The sequence below is a fragment of the Ceratotherium simum genome, chromosome 7 (assembly GCF_057802395.1).
Source record: "Ceratotherium simum simum isolate JZ-2026a chromosome 7, ASM5780239v1, whole genome shotgun sequence".
Classification (NCBI taxonomy): domain Eukaryota; kingdom Metazoa; phylum Chordata; class Mammalia; order Perissodactyla; family Rhinocerotidae; genus Ceratotherium; species Ceratotherium simum.
Window position 1 is genome coordinate 76,627,723 of NC_141906.1, and position 26,245 is coordinate 76,653,967.

General features: G+C 46.7%; 1 protein-coding gene across 4 annotated transcripts in view; it reads left to right on the plus strand.

The window, feature by feature from the left end:
* The window catches only part of PKNOX2 (PBX/knotted 1 homeobox 2), a 186,457-nt gene that overhangs the window by 145,025 nt on the left and 15,187 nt on the right, over positions 1-26,245 (plus strand). For 3 of the 4 annotated variants that reach the window (XM_087433884.1, XM_004438429.2, XM_087433885.1), the window contains 4 exons: positions 7,195-7,383; positions 19,528-19,657; positions 20,122-20,219; positions 20,984-21,103. In XM_087433884.1, coding sequence (XP_087290010.1) covers positions 7,195-7,383; positions 19,528-19,657; positions 20,122-20,219; positions 20,984-21,103 — 537 coding nt within the window. The remainder of the gene's footprint in view (positions 1-7,194; positions 7,384-19,527; positions 19,658-20,121; positions 20,220-20,983; positions 21,104-26,245) is intronic. The other variant, XM_087433886.1, reaches the window with a different exon arrangement.

A 26,245-nucleotide genomic window follows, 5' to 3' on the forward strand; every position in this document is an offset into this window, starting at 1 on the left:
TAAAATTTGCAAGTTCCCCAAACCCCTTTGAAAGGTAAAAGCTTTTTTTTATAAAATCTGATTTACGGGCCCCCAGTGCAGGGCTGAGGTTTTATATATTATGCAAGATTTCAAACTGAGGCTGTAAAACGTACGGTTTCAGTTTCATGCATGGAATTTTTTTATGTGTAAATTTTTTAACATTTATGGGGCACATTTTAATGAGACTCTGGTGTGGCTCGAGGGACAGATTATGGCTGCCTGACCGCAAAGCCGGCTCCAAAATGGGGCCCCCAGGCCCCTGGGCTCACTCTGAAGAGGCAGGGCTGGAGGCCGGAGGCTGTGGCTAAGGAGGTACAGGAAGGAGCCCGGCCAGCGCTCGGGGCCCACAGAGCCCTCGAGTGGTCCCCCTCAGAGTCGTTCACTTCAGCCTCAGTCCAAATTCTCTTCACCTAGATAGGAGCAGAAAATCCTACAGACACCAGGAAAGGGAAGGGAAATAGAATAATCAAAGCTAGTAATAATTAACATTTATAGAACACTTAGGTACCAGACACCCTTCTAAACACTTTACATATATGTTCTTATTTGATCCTCTTTTCAAACCCATGAGGCACATATTATTATTATCCTCAATTTAAGATGAGGAGATTGAGACACGAGGTGAAGTCACCAGCCCAAGATCACACAGCCAGTACGTGGCAGGGGCGCAAGTCACACACAGGTCTCGAGCCTGGTGCCCACACTCTTCACGGTTACGCTGCCCTGTAGCTCATCTTTTCTGAGCACTTTCTATGTACCGGTCTTGTTTTTAGTTCTTTTCTAGCTGCATCTCATGTAATCCTCAGTACAACTCAGAGAGTTGTTATTATTATCCCATTTTACAGATGAGGAAAGTAAAGTGCAGAAATTATGTAAATAGTCCAGGGTCTCCCAGAAGGTGGAAGACCCAAGACTCAGCCTCTAAAACCCATTGTTCTTGAGCACCCTACTTTGCTATTTAATTCTTACGATAGACCTATGAGGTAGTTATTATTATCCCCATTTTACAGAGGAGAAAATCAAGGACTAATACCCTCTAGCCAATAACTTACAGAGCTGGGATTTGCAGCACCAAGTGGGTCTAACTCCCGAAGCCCCCCTCTTTCCTCTGAACCGCACTCCTTCTCCAAATTCTGAGGATATTGGAGGGGAAGTGCCACATTATTGACTTGAGTGATTTAACTTGTCGAGTATGATGGTTTCCATAGAATGTTCTTGCGATCCCCCAATCATCTGGATGTTCTCTGGTCCCTGGTCTTCACCTTTCTTCCATGTCTCGTTCTTTCTTCCAGTGACCCTGCACTTCCAATTGGTCAGGCCAAGCTGGTCTGGTCTGGAAAAACTCCTGATTAGATTTTGGCTTTGGCTGCCTTAATAACCCACAGGAAATATCTCAGCACTTTAAGGAATGTGTGTTTATAAACTCCTTCATCTGCAAGTGAGGGAGAATAGTTCCAGCTTCCAATTTGCAGAAGAAAGAGAGGGTGAAAGGAATCTGCCCTTCAGGGCAAGGATGCCTCCCTAATTGCTGCTTGGAATTCAGCAGATTACCTAATCTCTGAGCTTCAATCTCCTCATCTCTGGGAGTAATAATATTGCCTGTGTGTCCTCATGGTTATGAGACTCAAATGAGATAATGGAGAGAAAGGCATTTTGCAAATTGTAAAGTGCTATGTATATAAATGTTTTGAAAGGCAAGGATTTATTACTTTCAAGTAAAGAGGCCACAATCCTACAGGAGAGACCTCTTTTTAGAAAGCAACTTGATGGTGGTGGGAGGGGCACATTGGCATAAAGAATGGACATTTATTGAATAGTTACTACGTGCCCAGAACATTTGTGTACATTATCTTATTCAGTTTTCACAACAACTCTACAGTGTAGGTATTGTTATCATCCTAAATTTTACAGATAAAGTTAAACCACTTGTCCAAAACACCCAGGCAGGAAATAATACATTTGGGACCTCACACCATGTGACTTCATGGAGAATAAGAAGCCCCGGGCCTGTGTACTTTCCTGGGATCTGCGGGGCTGGTGTACAGTGGTATGAGACTAAACTGTGAGGTTGCATCTTGTTTTGCTTTTTTGAAGGGTACTTCTTTTAGAAGAAGAGGGCTATTTATTTTGAAAGAGAAAGGAGGGAGAAAAGCTGAAAGATGGAGCAAAACTTGGGGAAAGGAATTAAGGATACATTCCTCCATTTGATGATGATATTAAATTAAATGGAATTGTTATTGCTCTAGAAGATCTAGAATAACATTTTATATGACATTGATTACCTGGGAAAATAGTTTAATAAATCAGAGTTTTATTCTGATTTAGAGGCAAAAACTCAAAATTGCAAACACGTATGATAAAGGATAATTTACTAAACGTAAATATAGAAGAAAAAACTGGGAATGATTATTTTTCCAATAGTAGAATATGGAATAGCAATAAAAAAGCCAAAAAGATATTAGAAATTATTAAAAGAGGTAAAAATTGTATATGCACTTAGTCCCCTGTGGTTTATAAAGCACTTTCACATTATTATCTCCCTTAGCCCTTATCAAATCTTGTGAGTTAGGGATGATCATTGTCCCCACTTTACAAGTGAGGAAACTAAGGCTCAGAAAAGTCATGAAACTGGCCCAATATCACCCAATTTGTAAACAGTAGGCCTGGACGCAGATCTAGGCTGTCTGACAGTAAACCCCACAGGCTTTCTGCTATGCCAGGCAGCTGCCCACATTAATGCATTGCCCATTTCTTTCTCTAATATTAAATAGGTCCTACAAATTTGTTGCCTCTGAATACCATTATGATTTACTCTACCTTCTTAAATCTTTAAACCAAGTCTATTATCCCATAAAAACGTAATCCTTCAGCTGTGCTTTATTAGACCAAAAGGTAGGTCCCTCTTGGCCTCTGTGCACCAGATCTGGTTTAAGCATAGTCAGTGTGTATTTCATTTGAGCAAAGCTATTCGGGGTGGATTTTACTTTTTATTTTGTTTTACCTATTTGTATTTTCTGATTCGTTTTTTGTGATAAGTACTTATTGGCTATGTTTTTAAAATAAATGAATAGATGTGTATATTTTTCTCTGTGTCTGAATGTTTGTGTGTGTATTACTTCACGAAAAGATTTAAAAATAAAGGAAGGAAGGAATAAGGAATGAAGAAAGGGAAAAAGACGGAGTGAGAGATGAGAAACCAGAGCAGCCGAATGAGGGAACATTACCAGAGAGGGTTCTGGAAATCCTAAACTTGAATGTCCCCAAAGCTATCTAGTTTTTCTAAAACCCCATAATTCCTGTCACTGAGCCACTTTCTCCCTAAACCATGTACCCTTTAAACTGGCATTTTCTCTATCTGCATAAATCCTGAGAGCCCGTATTGAGGGTGAAGCAACACGGGCAACCTTGCTTCACATCCTAGTTCTGTCACTTACCAGCTGTGTGACTTGAAGCAAGTAAAACTTAATTTCTCTGCACTTCATTTTCTTTAACTGTAAAATACGGGCAATAATGGTACCTACCTGCAGAGGTGATTGTGTGGAGTAAATAAGATAAGGCATGAGGTAGATTTAACACAGTGCCTGAGACATAATAAGAATAAGAAATGTTTGGGTATTGTTATCAACCAATCAATGAGTGTTTATTAAACACCTTATACTGTGCTAATTACTCTTAAAGACATAAACACGATCTCCATGTTTAAAGTCAAGTAGAAAATTTAGGCAAGAGCAAATATTTATTCAGTACCTAATTCCATTTTTTGGTCCCAATAATCCGTACTAAAGTCACTATTCTCCTCTTTGCCTGGAACAGCACAGTCTCCATTAGTCTCAGCCCCATGGAGGGAGCATTCCCTTAGGACAAGACCCTGTGATTGAGCCCTGCGTGGGGACACAAAATTGTTGGTTTCTGTCTTTGAGTGACACTTAGTCTAATTCAGTACTTGAAGAGCCCTTAATTAGTTGAGTACGATCCCTGCCTATCAGACAATCCAAATGTCAGCCCAGGGACTCCTCAGTCACTTCCCACTTGAAATGCCAATGAAGCTCAGAAAGGGGTGTGGTGCTGGCCTCCAGCCATGCAGCTGTACTCACACCTGACAGTCAAAATTCTCTGGGAGCCCCAGAGTGTCAGGTGTGAGTAGAGCTGCATCGCTGGAAGCCAGTGACCCTCGTACACTGTTGGTGGGAAGGTAAATTGGTGCAGCCACTATAGAAAACAGTATCGAGAGTCCTCAAAAGATTAAGAATAGAACTACCATATGATCCAGCTATTCTACTTCTGGGTATTTATCCAAAGAATATGAAAAGACTAATTCGAAAAGATATATGCACCCCTATGTTCATTGCAGCATTATTCACAATAGCCAAGACTTGGAAACAATCTAAGTGCCTGTTGACGAATGAATGGATAAAGAAGATGTGGTATATATCTACAAGGGAATATTACTCATCCATAAAAAAGATGAAATCTTGCCATTTGTGACAACATGGATGAACCTTGAGGATATTATGCTAAGCGAAATAAGTCAAATAGAGAAAGACAAATACCGTATGATTTCATTCATATGTGGAAGATAAAAAATATATATATATAGATAAAGAGAACAGATTGGTGATTACCAGAGGGGAGGGGGGATGGGGAGAGGGCAAAAGGGGGAAACGGGGACATTTGTAGGGTGACAGATAGAAACTAGACTTTTGGTGGTGAACATGATATCGTGGATATAGAAGTTGAATTATAATGATGTACACCTGAAATCTATATAATGTTATAAACCAATGTTACCTCAGTAAAAAAAATTCTCTGGGAATGTTATATAAATGGCATCATACAATATGTAACCTTTTGAGACTGGCTTTTCTTTCTCAGCATACTTCCCTTGAAATCCATCCAAGTTGTTGAGTATATCAATAGTTTGTTTCTTTTTGTTGCTGAGTACTAGTCCATGATATGGATGTACCACAATTTCTTTATCCATTCACCTATTGAAGTATGTTTTGGTTGTTTCCAGTTTTTGGCTATTGGAAATAAGGCTGCTTTGAACATTCACATACAGGTTTTGTGTAAACATACCTTCTTATTTCTCTGGGATAAGTGCCCAAAAGTGCAATTTCTGGGTCGTATGGTGAGCACATATTTAGTTTTGTTAGAAACTGTTGTACTGTTTTCCAGAGTGGCTATACCATTTTACATACCCACCTGCAAAGATGATTGATCCAGTGTCCAATTCCTCACCAGTATTTGGTGTTATCACTATTTTTTATTTTAACCATCCTGATAGGTGTGTAGTGATATCTCATTATGGTTTTAATTTGCATTTCCCTGATGACTGATGACATTGAACGTTTTTTCATGAGCTTATTTGCCTCTGTGTATCCTCTTCCATGAAATGTCAGATGTTGTCTTTGCCCATGTTCTAATTGGATTGCTTGTTATTTTACTGTTTCCTTTTGAGAGCTCTTTATATATTCCAGATATAAGGTCCTTGTGAGATATGTGGTTTGCAAGTTTCCCTCAGTCTGTAGTTTATCTTTTCATCTGCTTCACAGAGTCTTTTGAAGAGCAAATATTTTTAATTTTGATGAGGTCCAGCTCACCAGGTTTTCCTTTTCTGGGTCATGCTTTGGGTGTCAAGTCTAAGACCTCTTTGTCTAATTCCAGGTCCTGATAATTTTCTCCTGTGTTTTTTTTTTCTAAAAGTTTTTTAACTTTTTGTCTTATATTTAGGTCTTTGATCCATTTGAGTTACTTTTTTTTACGATATGTGAGCTTTAAATCAAGGTTTGCTTTCTTGCTTGTAGATGTCCAATTGGTCCAGTACCATTTGAACAACACTTTTGTGAAAAGCAATTTGGCAATATTTATCATGAGCCAAAAGAATGTCCATTGTTTTTTCCTGTCACTTCTGGGAATTCTTCCTAAGGAAATAATGCAGAAACAGGAATGAAAGCTATAAGGTTGGAAAATAGTCACTGTAACATTTTTTATAAAATTGAAAAATTTGAAGTAATCTAAATGCCCAACAATAAGAGATTCGTTAAGTATGGCACACACATGGAATAATATGCAACAATGAAAAATCTATTTATTCAGTAACTTTTATTACCCATTAGTAAATATTTACTCAGTATCCGTAAGTGTTGGTGCCAAAGATAACGTGGTGAGCAAATTAGATATCATCCCTGCCTTCTAGAAGCTCACAGTCTAGAAGGGAGGATAGAGAAAACAATTTTGCCACTTAGAAAAGTACATTTGGTAATCTAAGGGAAAAAACAGGAAACAAAATTGTATGCACAAGGTGATTGAAACTACATTAAAATACATGCATATGGAAAAGAAAAAAAATCATCATTCTTTTAGAGTGATTGGATCAAGGGCAATTTTTTTCATCCTCTATTTTCCATACCTCCCATAGCACTTTCTTTTTATAATAATAACAATGATAAAGAGAAACACTTCAAGTGAGAAATAGCTTCTTGCCATGAGAAGTTAGGAATGTCCCTTTGCAGAGGTGACAGGCACATATTCAACAGTCCAAAGGGCACAGAAAAGGCCACCACAGAGAGCTAGGTGTCCAGCGCCCAGCTAAGTCATGCTAGATGATTCAGTCAGTGAGCAAGTGTCAATGGGGCATCTGCAAGGTGACTTGTATCACGTGAGGCACTCGGAATATGTGTTTAAGAATAGACAGTCCCTGACATCTCAGGACACTTGCAAGGAACTCGGATCTCAGTCTTGCTCATGCTTATTTGGTGCTTCATACATTGCAGCTTGCGCGTTCCCTCATACGATCCTCTCAACAAAACTGTACAGTTGTTAGGGTATAATTATCCCCATTAGTCAAACAATAAGGCATAGAGAGCTTAAGCAATTGCCCAAGGTCACACAGATCATGAATGGCAGGCCTGGGGCTTGAGACCTGGCCTTCTATCTCTAAGGCCAGTGCTGTTCTCAAAATACCACAACGGCCTCAAGAACAGCTGTGATAACAGTGGGCTCAAAGCAGGCAAACGGTCCACAGATAGCTGTAACTAGAATTTAAATCATGTGGATGAGAAAGCATATACCTAGGGCAGGGGATGGGTTCCTCTCTCCGGGGGATTGGTGGTTCAAGGCGGTGAGTGGAATGTGATACAAACACCTGGGCTCACCTCTCCTCCCTCTTCCCAGATGGTGAAGGCAATCCAGGTCCTGAGAATCCACCTGCTGGAGTTGGAGAAAGTCAATGAACTCTGCAAGGACTTTTGTAATCGTTACATCACCTGCCTCAAAACCAAGATGCACAGCGATAACCTGCTCAGGAATGACCTCGGGGGGCCCTACTCCCCCAACCAGCCCTCCATAAACCTTCACTCCCAGGTAACACGCAGGGCTGGGTCCTAAGCCAGGCTCATAAGCCAGGTGTAGGAATGTCTAAAGTTCCTTGGGTGACCTAGGAAAGTGGATTAGACTCACTGGATCCTTTCACCTCGAGGGCCCTCCTCTGATCTACTCCTCCTCCTAGTCATCAGGCAGCACAGTCCCTTTTTTACCAGAGCTCACCATGCCAGGGCATTAGTATTCTCTAGCAGATAACCAGATCTGAGAGAGACAATATCCAACATGATTCCTGGCTTCCTGACCCAAGATATCCCGAGAAATGAGCACAAGAGTTAAGGAGATGGAAAGCTTTTCTGGAGGATGAGGCACGGACAGAGGATGACCCAGACATCCTAGCCCCACAGACGTCTCAAGAGAGCTGCTGCCTGCTGAGCTCCCTGTGTTCCTGGGAGGGAGGGTTTGGGGAAAGTAGTTCTTCCCCGAATCCTGCCCACCTAATAGACGAAGACAGATCCCCATGGGACTGTTTCTCCCTGAGCATTCTCTAGTTGCTCACCCTACTCTGGCACATCTGTCTCCCTAAGGTTCAGGGCCACTGTAAATGTCACCTCAGGTCACCCCCTCTCAAGATTCACCTGCCAGCTTCATCCTGGGAACTGGGACATGTGGAAATGGTGACTATGTGCTCTTAGCAAGAATGGGCTCTGCTCTCTAGGCAGAATATTTTCCCAAACCTATAAACAAAGAAAGCTGCCTGGCTGTACCTTTCCACCAAACTCACTGGCATCTACATAATCCATAGGCTCACCACTTTCTTCCTCTCCCACTGAGTTCCTTAGCCCGGGACAGACACAGGGAGGGTCCCCCAGGAGGTTTAGAGGAGGCTCTTCGCATGAGACAGTCGGGCTTGGGGGTATGGGTAAACATTCTAAGGATGATTGGCAAGAGGTGTGGGAAAAAGTTCTAAGAAAGGTGGCACCATTTTGATCCCTAAGTTTTAAGGACCAACACACATAATCTATCTCCAGGTTGGCAGAGACAGGGGAAGGGTCAGGGTGACCTCTAGAAGGCCAACCGTGCCTTGCATATTTTACAACAAGTATCACATCAAACCCACCGGGTGGGATGGGCCTCTGTGGGACTTGACAGTGAGTACTGCATGGGACATGAGGCAAGAAGTTTATTTCCTCTTCCCATTGCTTGAAATCACCAAATCACTTTATTACAGATCTAAAAACAGCCGCCCAGGCTTCTGCTTGCTAATATTCTCTTGAAATAGACTCATTCCTTCAGAGTCTTATTGTACTTTCCCTTATGATCAAAATTAGCAAGAAACTTGCATAAAAGAGGACAATAATTGCTCAACGAGCATCTCGTTTGTAATTTATTAGTTTCTATTATTGTGGGTTACCATGGCGACGCTGCACAGCCCCGGTGACGGGAGAGATGCAAGATAGGAGCCGAGGAGTCTGTGAGGCCTTACCAAATGGAGATGCACATTTTTATCAGTAATTTTCATGAAAATAATAAGTGAGGAGTTAATGAGATGGAAAGCCATCCTGTGGCTATTGTGAATTTTTTTTTAAGTGTTGATCTAATTAGAATGCATCGGTCAGGAAAAGTAATGAGGATTTAGTGCCTCGCAGAGATGTGAGGATCATATCAGAAAATTAGCACAAGTCTTTGGAAATAATCAGGTCCTTGGAGAGGCACTGGATTTCCCCTCTTGGGCCCTCCAAGTCTACCTCAAGCTCTGGCATTGGGGGTAGTGAGAGAAGAAAGGAGGGCCAGAGGGCTTAGCAGCCACAGCGGCCCCCTCAGGGTTGGGGTCCCCGAGCTGAGAAGTCAGTCTGCAGAAGCAGGGTCACTGGGGACACGAGGTTGGCTGAGAAGGATAACGTGGGCTCTGGGTGAACCGGGTCTGAGATGCTGCCTGCAAAAGTCAGTCCTCCTGGGGAATCCCAGTATTCAGCGCCTCTGAGCTTTGAGAAAAGAGGAAAGAACTTTGATTCCTATCACTGTAAGCATCAGATCTCTGCCTGACCATGAAGCCAGCCCTGGGGCGGCCACTGCAGAAAGGCCTCTGATCCGCTTAGAAAGAGGAACTCAGGCAAAGACAGTCTGGCAAAACAAAGACCCCAAGAAAGAGAGGAGAAGACACTTAGCCAGGTATACCTATTTGGTATTTCTCAAACTTGTCCCTTCATTTCCTCTGACTGCTGCCACCTACTTAGTTCGGGCTTCGGCAGGTAAATAAGGTAATTACACACACGTTACCGCCATAGCTTCCTAACCTGCTCTCCTGTCTTCTCTGGCGTTCCCTCAGCCCTCCTACACACACACACATGCAGTCACACATGCACACTCACATACTCACACACACATACGCATACAAACACTTCTTAAACTTCGGCTGCTGGCTTTATCTTCCTAAAGCTCTGTTCAGGTCATTCTCCTGCTCAGAAACTCTGATTGCCCCCCAGGGTTTTCATATCCTTTCACCTGACATTCAAGGCCCTCCTAGGTCTGGCCTCAGCCTTCCTTCTGGAGGTGCTGCAACCATTCTTGCATGCCCTTTGTTTGAGTGACACTCTCAAATCTCTGCGGGACCAAACCCCGCCTCTTCCCCAAGGACAGTAACAGGCCGCTCTCCCATGGAGGCCTCCCTGACCTCCCCCGCAGAATGGACTTTTCTTTCTCTCAACTAACTCTTAGAGCACTTCGGGCCATTTATATGGTAAACATCACATGTGACTTTGTATTATAGTCACTTGTATAAGCCTCATTTTTCTCTCCTGGATAACAAACATTATTGGAGTAGAGAGAGTATTTTATGTATTATTATAACCCACACCTAAAGGTGGCTACCACAGTGTCTTGTGCATGACAGACGGCCAGTAAATATCTATTGAAACAAGTAATACACTGAGAAAGATGGAGAGAGAGAGATCAAGAGAGACAAGAGGAAGCCAAAGGAGGCAAGGAGAAATAAAAGAAAGATCAAGGGAAAGAAAGACAAATGTTGAAAGTCAGCATTTACCATTCAAGAGGGAGGTAGAGAAAGGCTGAAGAATTGGCGGAAGAAAGCAACAAAAGGAAAAAGAGAGAAAAAGACATAGACCTAGGGAGAGGAAGGGAAGAAAGACAGAGGCAGGCAAGAGGAATGGCAGCACTAGTGAGGTGAAGAAGGGGCGGGCGAGATGGCTGTGGAGTCAGGGCAAAGTCTGCGGTGTGTGGAGGAGAAGGTGAGCAGGACATGCCGTGTGCTATCCGCATCACAGTCCCAGGTCAGGTTCCTGTCACTGTCTCGCTGAGGTAGGTGGGGACTAATATAGGCCTTCCCACAAAGGAGAGACCAAGAGACTTTCCGTGCAGGAGGCAGACACAGGATCGGGGATCAGGGCACAGGAGCCAGCATGGGAGAGCAGAGAGAAAAGGAGTGTCGGGGGCGTGTCTGTGTGTGTGTGTGTGTGTGTGTGTGTACGCATTCGTCACGGTTCAACCTTAATCCCCCCAGCCTGAAATAGCCACAGTGAGCGCCAGCCTGGCCCAGGGAGGGGTGTCTCCCCTCTGGAACACGATCCTCTGGATCAACATTCCAGCCACCCCACCAGCTTTGTTGCAAACTGCTGGCTCATGGTTTTCCCTGCATGCTAATCATTTGGTCTTGTGTTGCAAAGTGAGAGATTTTTTTTTATTCAAATTGGTCGCCCCCTTCAGATGCCATACTGTGTGCCCATCCAGCTCTATGGGGTCTGGGCAAATTCCCTACTTGGTCTTCTATTTCTCTATGTGAGTTTTCTCTTTAAAGGCAGAATGGGGGTAGGGAGAGGGGGAGACTGCAGCTACCAAGCAGGAGAACTAAAACAGAGTTTCCAGGGGCCAGCCAGATGGCGCAGTGGTTAAGTTCGCGCGTTCCCCTTCAGTGGCCTGGGGTATGCAGGTTCGCATCCCGGTCGCGGACCTACTCACTGCTCATCAAGCCATGTTGAGCTGGTGTCCCATATAGAGGAACTAGAAGGACCTACAACTAGGATATACAACTATGTACTGGGACTTTGGGGAGAAAAAAGAAAAAAGAGGAAGATTGGCAACAGATGTTAGCTCAGGGCCAATCTTCCTCAAAAAAAAAATCTTAAAAAAACAAAAAACAGAGTTTCCAAGGACTTGGGCCACAGCTAGTCCTTTCTACCTCCCTAGGAAGCCCTCCTGGACTGCCTGTACCTAATGACATGCAGGCATCCTTACTCCTTAGAGCCCAGGCTTCTACAGGGGCAGCATCCTCAGGAAGCAGGCTCATTCTAGACTGAGGGTTCTCCTGTCTTCTCCTCAAGGGCACAAACCAAACCATTCACTAGAGAGGACCTACTCCCACATCGCTCTAGTATTAATTTGACTTGAAATTCGTCCCTCTTTCTCCATGGAGATTTGAGCGTTGGGCATTTCAGGGCAGGTCCGACTGAGCCACAGTTCTCATTTTGTCACCATGCATGTGAGGGACGCTTGCTGTATGCACTGTGCTAGGTCCTGTGAGAACACAGGTGAATTGTCCAGGAGGAGCTCCCAGTCTCAGTGAGAGGGAGCTATGAGTCACACGTGAGGATCCAGATAAAATATGTGAGCCATAGAAGGCTCAAGAGCAAGGAACACTGAGGAAGGGCAGGAAAGGAGCAGCCAAAGAGACCAGAAGAGGAGCCACAGGAAGGGTCTGGATTGAGCAAACCACATGCATGGCTTGAGGTTGCCCCAGTCACCACTCAGCATCCTTCTTCCTCGCCCTGCCCCCCTCCCCAACCCTCCGCCCCCCTCCCCTGCGAAAGCCCAGGCCCCAGCCTGCATGGCTCACGGCCAGGGTCTGTTCCTGCCTAGGGACAGAATGAACAAACTTCAGTAGAGATTAGATAGGCCAGCAGGAGGATTTTGCCCATTGTGTTTGGAGAAAATGCAGATTCACTGGCTTTGGGAGGACTTCTTGGGTGAGGAGACATTTCAGGCAGGCTTGGGAGGTGGAGGGTTAGTAGGTTGTCTGGGAGCTCTAAAGGTGAGGGTTCCCACTGTAGAGGGAAGTCTGGGAGAAGGTAAGGACCAGAGACAGCCTTTCAGACTCCCTGGAGAGAGGGAGCCATAGAGGGTGGAGCAGTCCTTCATTCATGCACCTATTAGGCCTGCTGAGTCCCAAGGATGTAAAAATGGATATAACATGATCTTTGACCTCCAAATATAATGATATAGAATCTTGCAGCCAAATTTGGGGGTGGGGGGTTATGCTTTGAGGCTGATAATGACGACCAATTGCCAAGATTTTAAAGGTAGTGGAGAATGTAGGCAATGAGGAAACGGTTGGAGACAAATTAATTGAGTAGCCACCTCTTGTATTGCTCAAAGAAGAACTGGCAGAAAAAGAGGAGAACATCAGCATTTATTGACCCATCTCAAACACTGCACGTACCAGGTGCTTTTCATATTTTATCTGATTTACTCCTCACCACAAGGCTGCCAGGGGCACATTATTTTCTCCATTTTACACCCAAGGAAAAGGAGGCTCAGAGAAGTTCAGACACTGGCTCAAGGTCACACACCTAGTAAGCAGCAGAGTGTGGGATGGGTTACTCCCAAGTCTACGTTCTACTTATTAAAATAAGTTCTTTTACATTTTTTGTGACACATAGGAAAGTGAACCAGGAGTCCTGGGCTCTAAGTGGGGAGGGTGACCCTACTTAGCTATAGATCAGGGATTTAGAGACTAGAGAGGAAGAAACTAATTGCTGAGAAGCAGGAATTTGGATTTGCTAATAGATTGAAAGTCAGGAGAAGAGAGGTACAAAGTGAACATAATTCTGAGATTCTGGGCTTGGCAGACCAGGTACAACTCTCCAGCTGTGCTACATCCCTCCCTGGGGAAGGTGGACTTACCTACTGAGCTACAAGGAGTTTGTATTTTCAAGATTAGCAGGATGCCAAGAGATTTGGGGGGGCAATCACCTCAGCCAAGCCCATGGAAGTTTTGCCCAGTGGCCGAGCATCCTGAAGGTTTGACCAGTGAGTTTTAAGCCGTTGGGAGTAGGGGGAGGTGATCTACCCTGCAAAGTCACCACTGAGATGGAAAGGGGACACCCCCACACCAAAGTGACAGGAAGTTGAGTTCTGGAGTTATCCTGCCTAACTCCTGCCGTAGGCATTAAAGCTGTCCCTTCTCCCAGTTCCTAGCCCCCAGCCCCCCAGCTCAAGGAGCCAGGAGACCAAGAGGGTGGCCTTCCCACCAGGCTAGTTCTCTCCTCCCGAAAGGAATGTTCCTTAAGAGCAGCAGCTGCTACTTGTTGCCACACGCCAGAGGTGCTTTTCCCTTGAGACTAAAGCTCCCAACAGGAGTGGAACAGGAACAGGATTAGGTGGCTTGTTTATGTGTGATTGGCTTCCCTGACTTTGGGAGCCCAGCTTTTCCAGGTCTCAGACAGGACGCTGCCTCTGCCAGAATGGAGGGACACTGCCAAGAACGGGATGTCTGAGGACAGTGGCAATCTCCCCGCCTTCCTAAGGGACACACACGCACACACACCATGCCAGGCCAAAGCCTAGTCAGGCCACACATTTATTGAGCATTTACCATGCACCCAACACTGCTAGGCAGTTTTGGAGAATTCAAGAAAAACCCCTTTTTCCCTCAAAAAACCTGCAACCAAGCTGGAAAGAAGACACATGCATAAGAAAGAACCATCAAGCTCTGTGTCCAGTACTAAAGGAGTCAAGAGGATGAGCTGTGGGCATGCTCTGGGTAGGTCAAGACAAGCTTTCCAGCAGAACTGAGGGGCTCAGAACCAACTCCCTGCCCCCCAGTCCAGGCAAGTTAGGGAAAACCCGTCCACCTGGGAGGTTTGGGGAGGCTTTTGGCAGCACGATCCAAGCTGGTGGATCATCAGAGACCCCTAGTGGCCTGGGGGTGGATGGCAGACAGCTGGTGCCCACGGGCTCCACACTGGCCCCCCACTCCTTCCATCCACTCACCACACACCCACCCACACAATAAAGCCTAGGGAATAGCATTGGTTTTTCTAAAATCCTCAGCTGGAAGGACCTTTGCAAGGTCATTCAGTTCATCCTCCTGTTTCACAGGCATCCAAGTAAGATAAAAATTCCAGCTATTTCAAAATAACTTAAAGGAAAACTTCTCTATCAGTTCTTTCCTTCACTCCTTCATTTCTTCCTCCCATCACGGTTTAGCCCAGAAATTTCTTCCTTTAGTAGGAATTAAGTTTCCCCGGGCAACATAAGCTCTTTCCCTATTAACTGAAGAACGGTGGCTTGTGGGACTGACAAAGCTCCTCCTAGGCTAACATCAGACCATCGCATCAGAGTTCATAATCATTGTCAGTTCGTTTGTGCTCCCCACACCCACCACCCTCCGCTTCTAAAAGTAATCACAGAGCCTTTCACTTTTTCTTAGTAAGGTCTTCCTTTTTTTGTTCCAAAAATGAGATTTGAAGTAAAACTCACCCAGTGACCACTGTGGTCCAGAAAGAATGGCTGATGGCCCCAGGGAGTGAGGCCTCTGCAGCTGGTCCATGGGTGGAGTTCAGGAGGCGTGATCTCGCAGACATTCTAAAGCTGCTCCCCTACCTCTGCCCCCTCCTGAGAGGCTCTTTGCCTCTCTGTGTCTCAGGGGAACAGCACTCAAGGAGCAGGAGGGGAAAGGCTCCCGGGGAGGCCTGTGGAGGCCAGTTCACTGGTTTCCATCTGATTCCTTGGTCACCTGGTCCATGCCCTATGACGTGTCATTTCTGGGAAACTCTATGGAAGCTCTCAGCTTGGGGCCTATTTCCTACTAGAAAGTAAGTCTCTTACTACTAGAAAGTAAGAGACCATACACACCCCCAGTCTGATGGAATGGCTCCACCGGCGAAGCAAGGAAAGTACCCACGATTCCCAGGCTTCCAGCAGTTTCTAGAGGCTTGGGGACACCGCTGCCATGTTCCTGGTGGAATAAGGCAAAGAGTTCTCGGTCTGGATAACCAGTTCTCAGCCCCTGGTTCCTGGAATTCAAGCAGGGATGTAAGACTCTGGATGCTAAAAAAATGTCACTAAAACAGTACAAATGTGCTTCTCACCCCTTTTTGGCTGTTCAGGAGCGTGGAAGGAAACAGCTCTATTTGGGTCCAAACAGAGCAGCATCCACCCAATTTGGAGTCTGATAAACCCCAAGAGGAAACTGTCAATAAGATAATAATACTGTGTACTTAGCCAACACTTTCTCCCCAAAGGACTTCCACTGCTGCCATAGTAGCTCCTTCTTCAGAAAAGACCTGTGGACTGTTCCCACAGAGTCAGAGCCCCATTGTCTCCATAGAGACAAAGGCTGCAGAGAGCTAGACACTAAGGCTTGACCTGAAATAGCTGCAAAGTCAAGTCCGGAGCTAGTCTGAAACACAGACTACAGCTTCAACTTCTGGGGCTTGGCCTTGGCCCAGAAACGTCTTGGGCAGGGAGGCAGGAATGAAGGAGGCATGTGGCGAGGATTGACCACCACGGCTAGGTGTGCAGCCCCAAATACATCTCTTACGTTGTTAAGTAAAGAACCCAGAGGCTCTAGGACTTCTAGGACAGGTTTTAAATCCTGGCTGTGCCACACTCTAGTGGAGTGACTTTAGCCAAAGGAAGTGGGAAGTGATTTATTGGGTGCCTACATGTGCCAGGCCTGGTGCTTACGTTGGAGCCTGGCTGTCTGACTCCAAAGCACATCTCTCTCTGTGAGCGTCGGTGCCACACCAGGAGCCAGAAGACTGGGTTTGAGGCACAGCTATTTGACTCAAGGAAGTCACTTCCATTCTCTGGACCTCAATTCCTCTTCAGGCAAATAGAATAATCTCTCTTCTGCTGACCCCATAGGTAGTGGTGAGATTAAAATGAAATACCATGCTCAAAGAATGCTCTCTAATATTCAGTGTGTATGATAAATAGGTACGTCTCAGACCCATCTGATCTTTGGGACCATCTAGGGGAGGTTTTTGAAAATACAGATTGCTGAGGGTCTGAAGCAATGGTCCTGGGAATCTGTGTCTTTAAAAACAGCCCAGTACTCAGGCAAGTTTGTGAAACAGCTCATAATTACAGATGTAAGGGATGAATATCATTTTCCCAGACCTCAGGAATGCCGAGATTTTGCTTCCTCTTTTTCGCCCCAGCTAGGATGTGGCCAGCCCTGGCCCTGCCCATGATTTCTACCCCTGAAGTTCTCCATTCCATTCCTTTGCTGCTATAATGTGGCTTCCTCTCAGCACCTCCCAGCAAAGACCCAGAGCAAGAGGAGAGGGTAGAAAGAGAAGGGTCTGATCCAATGCACAAATTGCGTTTAGTTACCCTAACCAGGTAAGCTGGCAGGGAGGCTAGCCAAGCCACAGGGCAGAGAGCCAGCCCGAGTTTGAATAAGCAGATGAAGTATCCCAGAGATAGCTCCCCCTTTTGCCTCTGGCTAGTAAAAATGTGTGTTGGTTGAATCCCAAGGCACACATCTTGTATTTATTTTACTGACTTTGCTTCTGTTTGCCTAACCTTGCTGGATACTTTCTCGGGAGAGAAGAAAGTCTGGGACAACTTTTTACGTTTGAAATTCCAAAATATCCTTACCCAATGAGGAGCACATAGATGATTCCAAACCAGCGATTATTGAAAAGTCATTGCCGTTAGTTTTAGGTTGAGTGGCATGGAGGGACCCCTTCCTCTGTTAATTTACCTTCCAAGTTTGCTTCAATTTCACGTAACCTCAGTGCTGGTTTACATCCGGGGAGAATGGTTGGCTGAGGGGTTGGGACAAGGGGAGCTCATCCTTGGAGGAGACTCATAGCTGAAAGCTCAGGCTTTGAGGGTTCCGGATGTCAGCACTGGGCCAGACACATTTATAAATAAGGAGACTGAGAGCCACAGAAGGGCCATGACCTGCTTATTCTCAAATTGATCATCTTTCCTCCGGGGCCCATGCTGCCTCTGTACTTCTGGGTTTTGGTTGTTAAGTCTGTTCACTTTGCCTTTAATAACTATTTATTGAGCCCCTGACATTCAAGGAGCACCTTGCAGCCCAGTTCTTGGTGCAAGGTGTGTGTTCACCATTTGTGAAGGAAGGAAGTCTGTGTTCTAGTCCTGGTGCTGCTAACCAGTGGGGGACCTTGGACAAGTCATTTGGGTTTCTAAGCCTCAGATCTTTATTTGTACCTCAGGAAGCTGGAATTATGGCTTTTAAGGGCCCTTCCAGTTTCAAGGCTTCTGCAGGTCTGACTCAGTGTAGACTTGAACTGCATGAACAGGATGGCCAAGAGTTTGCTCGGAGAATAAACCTCACTGGCTGCGAGGCTCTCACAGAGACCCAGAAAGGGGAAGGCAAGAGCTGCCCTCTCCCTTCCCCAAGGTCAGAGCAGCAGAGGTGAGCCAAGAATAGAAGCAAGGCTTCTATTCCCGCCACACCCACCCACAGAAGCCAGACCGAGAGGCCAAGGCAGCAGGCGGGTGGAGAAGGGAGAGTGGACTCCAGTTCTCTGAGTGCTGCTTGTTTATAGATAATTCCCTTTCAGCTCTGGGGCCAGGGACAGTCCAGGAGGGTAGAAAAGGCATCTTGGGAGGAGATGCCAATGATGGTTTAATTGGCTGAACTGAGTGAGATCTATAAATCAGTGCTACCACTTCCTGAGAGGCTCTGCCAGTGTCCCGGGTGCGAGGGTCTGGGAGGTGACTCAGCGTGGCTGTCTCTGGGGCTTTGATACTTTTCCTTTGTCTGTTGCTACAGGTAGGCTGTCATTGACTCAAGCTTTCCTCCAAACACATGTTTCTCTTCACTCCACACTCTAAACCTTCCCTGGAGGCTGAAGACTCAAGCTTCTCCCCATCCTAAAACAAATGCTAGGAAGCTGGGGGCCTTCTTTTCGCCCCAATTTCGTCTATTTCCTTGACTGTTGACATATCTAAATCCTAGCTGATGCCTTATAATTTCAGGCTTTGAGCATAGGAATATCAGCCCTAGATGGCCATTGGACAGGTGACCTGTTCAAACCCTGTTTTCAGATGCGGAACTGTGGTCAGAGGAGCTAGGAGCCCCAGGCAGGTCTCCTAAATCTCCTTCCACTACATGTCATTCATCACCTGTCTTGCTTTCTCCCAATAAAGCCTAGAGACCCCAACCTCTCACACACCCCATTCCTCCCTCGCAAGCTCTCCCGAGTGCCCAGCCGCCAAGCAGGGAAGGCTCACTGCCTCTTCTTGGAGGTCCGTAGCCAAGCCTCCCACCCTGCACGCTGGAGCCCCTCAACATCAGGTCCAAGCGCTTCTCTGCCCAGCTGTTAAATGGCAGTGATGAGGCCAGCGAGGTGTCAGAAAACATCATCTTCTCAGCCGCTTTGGCTTCCGCAAAAACAAACAGCAAAGATTGTCTCCTGGAAAAGTGGCACTGGCAGGTTGACAGCGTGGGCAGAGGGAGACAGTTTGCAGTGGGATTCTGCACTGGAGTCTGAGAAAGGGAAGGAATCAATGAAATGTGCCAAAGTGTAGCCAAGGTTGAGGCTCAAGTTAGAAGACAGATTATGAAGAAGCTAGGGAGGCTATTTTTTATTATTTAACAAATATTTTTGTAGCCACTATGGGCCAGGCACTGAGCTAGGTGCTAAGGATACAAAGATAAAACATTAGAGGCTGTGGGTGTGGGGGAAAGCACCTGGAGACAATTGAGTGTGAAGGACAATGGGTGCTGTGCAGGTAAGCCTGGCTCTCAGCCCTGGCCAAACATTAGAATCACTTGGGGAGCTTTTACCTTCCACCCCCCGCCCCCCCGCAAAGCCCCAGCCACACCCCTGACCAATTAAATTAGAATCTCTGGGGTTGGAACCCAGGCATCAATATTGGAAATTCCAAAGTGAGGCCAAGGTGGGGGCCACTGGTTTATGGGATATTTTATGTCTCAGGTTTGCAGGGGAATGGAACGGCTAAATGGAAGACTATTGTTGGTTGATTGTTTGTTTTTAATATTGAGCCTTCTTATTCACTCTTTCTAGGAAGCCATGAGAATTGCCTTTCTGATTTTGGTCTGGGGAGGAGCAGGAAGGAGGAAGGAGGGAAGACAGGAAGGGGGAAGGGGAGAGGAGGAATTTGGGGCTGTGGCATCTAAGCTCTTAGTGACATTGTCACAAACCACACCTCCCTTACTGCCAGGACCTCCTGCAGAATTCCCCCAATTCCATGTCTGGAGTCTCCAATAACCCCCAGGGGATTGTGGTCCCAGCCTCAGCGCTCCAGCAGGGCAACATCGCCATGACAACCGTCAACTCACAAGTGGTGTCAGGTCGGTGCAAGGGATTGTGGGCAACACCCCTGGGAGGAGAAAGGGTGGCCCCAAGGGGATTCCAGGGTTGGGGGGCAGGGCACTGCACAAATGGTTCTAGGAAATGGGTTAGGGCGCTCCTGCCAAGGGAGGGGCTTCCAGCTGAGCTTCTTGACTAAAGTGTTCTGTAAGTTTATAGATGATTAGCCCCAACACCTGATTGTGACGGTTTGGAACAAATTTAGGTCAAAGTCTTATGAGCCCCTCAAAGATGAAGTCAGGCTATTGTCCTCTCCCCCAAACACCTCCCCCTAGAGGCTCTGCTTTCTGGACCCCAACCTCCATCCCACCCCTCCCTTGCAGGGGCTGAATCTCTCTGGAGTAGAGAGTTTCTACATGTGAGTGCCAAGATAATTGGGAACCCTGCTAGCCCTCACTCCTACCCACCCCCATGGCAGGGCCCCAAAAACTGGTTGTCTCCTCAGGTGGAGCCTTATACCAGCCAGTTACCATGGTAACCTCCCAGGGTCAGGTGGTCACCCAAGCAATCCCCCAGGGAGCCATCCAGATCCAGAACACACAGGTGAGTGTGTGTATAGATGTGTGCACATGTGCATGGGTGTGGGGGAGGGCAACCATAATGGCTTACAACCTACTAGGCACTTTACACAAGTAACCCATTTAATCCTCATTATTCCTCCAAGAGGTATCATTACCCGCCCCGCTTTGCAGATAAGAAGCTGGGTGTTGGAAAGGTTTTATCAACTCCTGGGATTTTGCTGCCTCCCAGGGTTACATTAAAGGATCCTGCACTTCCTATTCCTGGTTTCTACTCTGAGCTCAGTGGGACACAGTGCACACACAGTGGGGGGAGTAAGAAGATCTGAAGTCAGAGGCCTGAGATCTGACATTAACTCTGTCATTTTAGATAAGTCACCTAACCTCTCTGAGCCTTGGAGTTCTTATCCATAGAAGGGGATTAATAGCCACTGCACACAGCCCTACCCACCTACAGAGCTGTTGAGGGCTAACCACGGAAAGTGCTCTGCAAACTTTAGAGTACCCCATAAATGCTAATAACTATTGGATGGTTTATGGCAAATTTATCTCTCCTATACCTTCTGCATGACCCTATTTCCTCTGTCTCCTCTCTCACCTCCTTCTTCCTTTCTCCCATTCTCTGAGAGGCTGGTGTGGGGTGACGGGAAAGGTGACCTCCCCAGGGCCCTAAGAGTGAGTTGGGAATGGGGTTTGGCAGCCTGGAGCCTGCCATCACTATGGCAACAGGTCCCTAGTTGCTGGCCCGCCAGGCTGCTGATGCTGATTTTTTCTCCACGTGCCCTGAAGGTTAACCTTGACCTCACCTCCCTCCTGGACAATGAGGATAAGAAGTCCAAGAACAAACGAGGAGTCTTGCCCAAGCATGCCACCAATATAATGCGTTCTTGGCTCTTCCAGCATCTCATGGTGAGTGTGTGTGTACTGGGGGTGTGGAGTTGCAGCAAGGGGTATGAATAACCCCTTGTGCACCAGCCTCTGCTGTCATCCCCAGATGTATAGAAGGCAAGGCCTCAGAGAGAGTCTGTCTGATAGAGATGTCATCTTCCAGAGGCCAGGTCAGAGGGGAGGCCTAAATGGAACCTAAAGCTGGGAGACTCTCTCTAGTGCTTGCTGCTGCTCCCTCAAAAAAAGTGTGACATCAAATGAGGGAATGGGGTCAGACATATTCTGCAGAGTTAAGTACCGGGCAGGTGTACAGTTTCATGACAGAGTGAGATTCCATGGGGCTGGGGTTGTGGTTCCTGGTCTAGAAACCCCCTCCTGCAGGCAGCCACGGTCACCCCTGCCCTTCTTCCAGGGAGGAAAATGTTGCTTCCCGGCCAGGACTCTTCTGTTTCCCAGATTCCTCCCTGCTGGGGGAAGCAGAAGGTGTGTCCCTTTCCCTCTGATCAGAGCAGCCAGATGAGGTGCAGTTGACTCTGGAGGGGCTGGAAGACTGACTTCCTCCCGTAACCAGCTCAGCTCTGTGACACAGAGCAATTGCTCTCATAAGGCTCCACGGCTACTTTTGTTAAATGGCGACCAAGGCTTCGATTTAAATGTAGTGCTTATAAAGTGCCTGCTATGTGCACCTAAGATGGTGGTGGTTGTATGTTTGTGTGTAGTGTTAGTTGCAACAGACAGGCCTTCGGTTGAATGTCAGGAATGACTTCCAAACTGTAATCCTCTAGCACCATTCAAGGGCCATAGCGATGAAGAAAAGCCAGTGACTCTGTGTCCGGGCTGACTATGTTTGTGTGTGTGTGTTGGGGTAGGGAGGTAGATTCTGTGAGCACAGGTGGGCTCTCAGCAGTCTGCAAGCCCTGGGCCTGGCCTGGCAATACATAGATAGACAGATACAAGACAAATACCCAGGGCAATAGACATATTGGCCTGCAAGGTGTAGGGAAGGACCGGGAGTCAGGGGAACTTGTTCTTTGGAGAGAAAGAGAGAAATCAAATGGATCATGGGAATTAATCAGTCAGTCAATAACAACCCTGTATTTGAAATGGGAGTACCTACAGAAGCCATGAAGGCTAGGCCTAGGCAGTGTCCTCAGATTTGGGGATCTTAGGGACTCTGTCCTGGAAGCACTGGGCTGCCCACCCAGCAGACAGCTCTGCGGATTGCTCTGTGGTGATAGATGTGGGGCCAGAGCTCTGCATCTCCCCACAGGTATCCACCCCCCACTCTAGGGACTTGGGCCACCCCAGTGCTTTGCTGAGGAAGCACATTTTGAAAGCACCACTTAGGGAACAAACGTTGACCTAATTTGGAGAGAAGGGGCTGGAAGGCTGAGGGTTAAGGTGAGGAGAGGAGGTTGGAGAGACTCCCAGAGCTTAGTGATAAAGCCAGGGGGGCAGGGCCATGGCCAGCCTCAGGCCTCAGGGAGCAGCCCTGACTTAGTAGCGGAGCTTGTGGTGGGGATGCCCCAGTCTCCTGCCTGTTCTGGTTTTCCACATTGTCAAAGAGCCTGTGGGCTTCAACGGGCCCAGTGGCCCTGCGAGCCCAGTGTCCATGCTGCAGCTCCCAGCCCCACCGGTGGGAAGAGGGGCTCTCTGGGGATGATCCATCTCTGTGCACTGACTGTCACACCCCAGATGGGGGCAGCCCAGGCTACACCCACCCCCTCTTCCAGCCACAAATCTAGAGCTGGCTGCATGCATTGTGTTGTGCTGATGTATGACTGCAGGGCCATGGGTGTGACAGAAAGTTCATGGGCTTTTGAGGCAGCCAAACCTGCGTTCAAACCTAGGTGTGACCTCTTACTCTGTGACTTGGCCACACTCCCCTCTTGTGAAGATTATGATGAAGCAATGAAACAATTGAAAAGACCCTGGCACCCTGAGGTGCTTGATAAATGTTAGTTCCCTGTCCTTCTTCCCCCACCTCCTGCCTCCGTGCATTTTTGAAGACTTATGTGAACACACCTATAACCTCACATGTGAGAGGAGAAAAGGCAAGGGTAGGAGGGAGAGGAGGCTGCAAGACAAATTCCCTTGCCCAAGAGTCCGGGCATCCAGGCCAGCACTGCCCCCCTGACTCCCATCACCCATCCTCTGGGCTCCCTCCTCAGCTACCTTCCACTCCCCATTTGCAACTCACCCCTGAGTTAAGTCTTCAGTCTGAGACTGGAGGGTCACCCTATGGGTCCCTCCTGGCTATGCCTCACCTCTGACCTCGGACCTCAGTTCACATCTTGCCCTCTCGCCCCCCTGCTGCTGAGCCCCCTCTTTAGCTCAGGGTCTTTTCTTTCCAGTCCATGGCCACTTCCAGCCGCACTTGGGATAGCAGAGGAAGGTCGAGGTAGAGAAGAGAGAGGGGGTAGTAGCTGAGCAAAAAGCAGAAGGGAAGGCAGGACCCAGAATGGCTCTGGAAAGGGACCTGGAACAATGGAGAGGACTTGGTGAAAAGCATGAGTAAGACTCTCTGCCTGCACTCGCCCACCCCCTGGACCTTCTCCAGCTCAAAGTGCACTGCGGATACAATTAATAAAGCACTTAACATTGGCAAAGTCCTCCCCCAGCTAATGCCTTCCTCACAGTGACCATAGGGAGAGGACAATGGAGTGACCCCTGGGCCTTTAAAGTCAGAACTCAGAGCTTCTAGATGAGGGGGAGGAAGAGAATGGGGAGAAGTCCAGGCTCTAGGGACACAGCATAGCACAGCTGTCCTCTGCAGGCCAGGGCTGGGCCACGGATCAGCCTGGCTACCCAGAAACAGGTGGGCACACCCCCCCAAACCCCACCTCAGGAAAGAGGCCATGAAGGCTCTTGGTAACAGGGCTCAGTGGAAGGGAGACAGGCTTTGAAGCTGGACAGACAGGTGTGAATTGAGGCTCTCCCACTAGCTGTGCCATCACTCTAGTTCTTTGAAAAAAGATAGTACCGTTTCCCATGGTTGTGAAAATCAAATGAGATAACATATGTAAAGAGCCAGGCCTGGCACATAGTCACACTTAAGAAATGTGAGTTCCCTTTGAGTTTTCTAGAACAGTAGACCAAGAGCAAGTTTTTGAGGCTAAGGCCCAAAATTTGTACAAGTTAGTTAGAGGTAGATGGCTGATCTGTTGTTCTGATCTGTGAGACCGACGGATTTTACCATCATTTGACCGTAAGAATATACTGACTAATACTGTTACTTACCTGTCCTGTGTGTATATGTGTGTGTCAAATCTACCTGTCTTATACCTCTGTAAATTGCTCAAGAATAGGGAACATACATTATACCTCTTTTGTGCGCCCTACAGCGTTGATTCCCAAATTGTGTACCTTCACAGGATGTTATAGGTATTGCTCCCGAGAAAGGGTTCCGTGGTGAGATAAGCTTGGGGAAATCTGAATTACACAAGATTTAGCTTATTTCTTTATTCCTAGTGTCCTAGGCACATTGTGAATTTGCAAGAGGGGATATGGTTTGAAGCTTTCCCCAAACATATTGAATCACTTTAAGTCACTCTCGTTTTCACGTTGCTTTGAGCAACAGCTCCGAGACTGTAGTTCTTGGGAAATACAACTCTGCAGTAACACCGTATTGGGCATGTAGTAGCTGTTCAGTTTTAGGAAAAAAGGGTAGAAAAGGTATGAAAAAGGGCAGATCTCGATATACAATAGATGGTCTCAAATCCAGTATAGCAGGGACAACTAATTTGTTGATTGGTTAATTGGAAAAGTTGGTTGAAGAAAGGAACAACCATTAACCCATGTACATTTATTTTCATTTAAAAGATAAACATATATATTTATTTGGTAATGTTTTGATATAGGCCCGAGATCTTTTTCTGATTAAAGTTTGTCGTTTTACTTGCACAAACCTCTCCTATAATATCATACCTATAAATTCCATCTTTATTTCAAATGCAATAAGAACTTTGATGTTTGAGAAGTAATCTGGTTGCAGGATCTTTCTAGATTTTTATTGTGTATTCTAGTCTCTTACATTTGTCTCATCGATACTAACTACACGGCATTTGTAAGCAAATTTGAGTCTCAGGTCTTTCCCAAGCATTCCACTTAGTTTTCTTAGGAACAATAACTCTTTTTGCGCTCATATTTTAATTGGTTTACAGAATAGTTAAGTAAATTACATAATTACAATAGCACATTTTACTAGCGTAAACCAGTCTGGGTACAAACACTGCTGACTCCCTGATAAACAGATAAATTGGCTAATGAACATTCTGCAGAGTAGCCCATTCATCTGAAGCATTCAGGACAGTGTGGACAGCACCTCTGATGATTTACGGAAGAAATGGAGAGCATTGTATAATCTGTCAACTTGGTTCACAGAGATGGGTTATTAGAACTTCTAGAGTAAATACTGGTTGCCTTGCTGTCTTCTTTCCCTCAGGCAGAAGTTAGTATTCTTTGATTCCTTTTGCCCTGTGTCCGAGGCTTCTTGTCGTCTCCACTGCTCTGTGGCATTAGCAGCTACAGAAATGTATTCAGATGACAGACTGCTCCTGAGATGGAGGTTAAACCCCAGAGCCTATTTGCTATTAGGCTGCAGTGCGATTGGGATGGTTTCATCCGTTAGCTTCTTGCTTCTGGGTCCCTGAAGAACCCAGTGATCTTTTCTTGCTCTTGAATTTTGGCTGAAAGAGGTTCAGCTCCTGCTGGAAGCAATCGTTCTGGAGCAAACCCAGATCGGGTAAGAACCCCTGGCAGAGGGTCCTCTCCACGGCGGATGGAGAGAGAGGCGCTGCTCTTCCTCCCCAGCTTCTACCCGCATCCCCTCTGCCCCAGGTCCCAGTGTCCCTGTGCCCTGCCGGGTGGTTCTGCTCATTTTCATGCAAAACATGACTGTTCTCTGTGCTGCTGCCACCCAAGCACAGGAGCAGCTTCACAGAATATTCTCTGAGTGCGGGGAGATCCCAGGGAGGAAACCAAGCCCCAGAACACCCGGTCACGTATCAAAGGAGCCACTCCTTCATTAATCAGGGCAGTGTGCCAGATTCCTGCTAAGCATCTTCATGGCTCATCTCATTGAATCCACCCAGCCAGCACAGGAGGTAGGGACTACTATTGTCTTCATTTTACCAATAATGAAACCACACTCAAAGAAGGTAA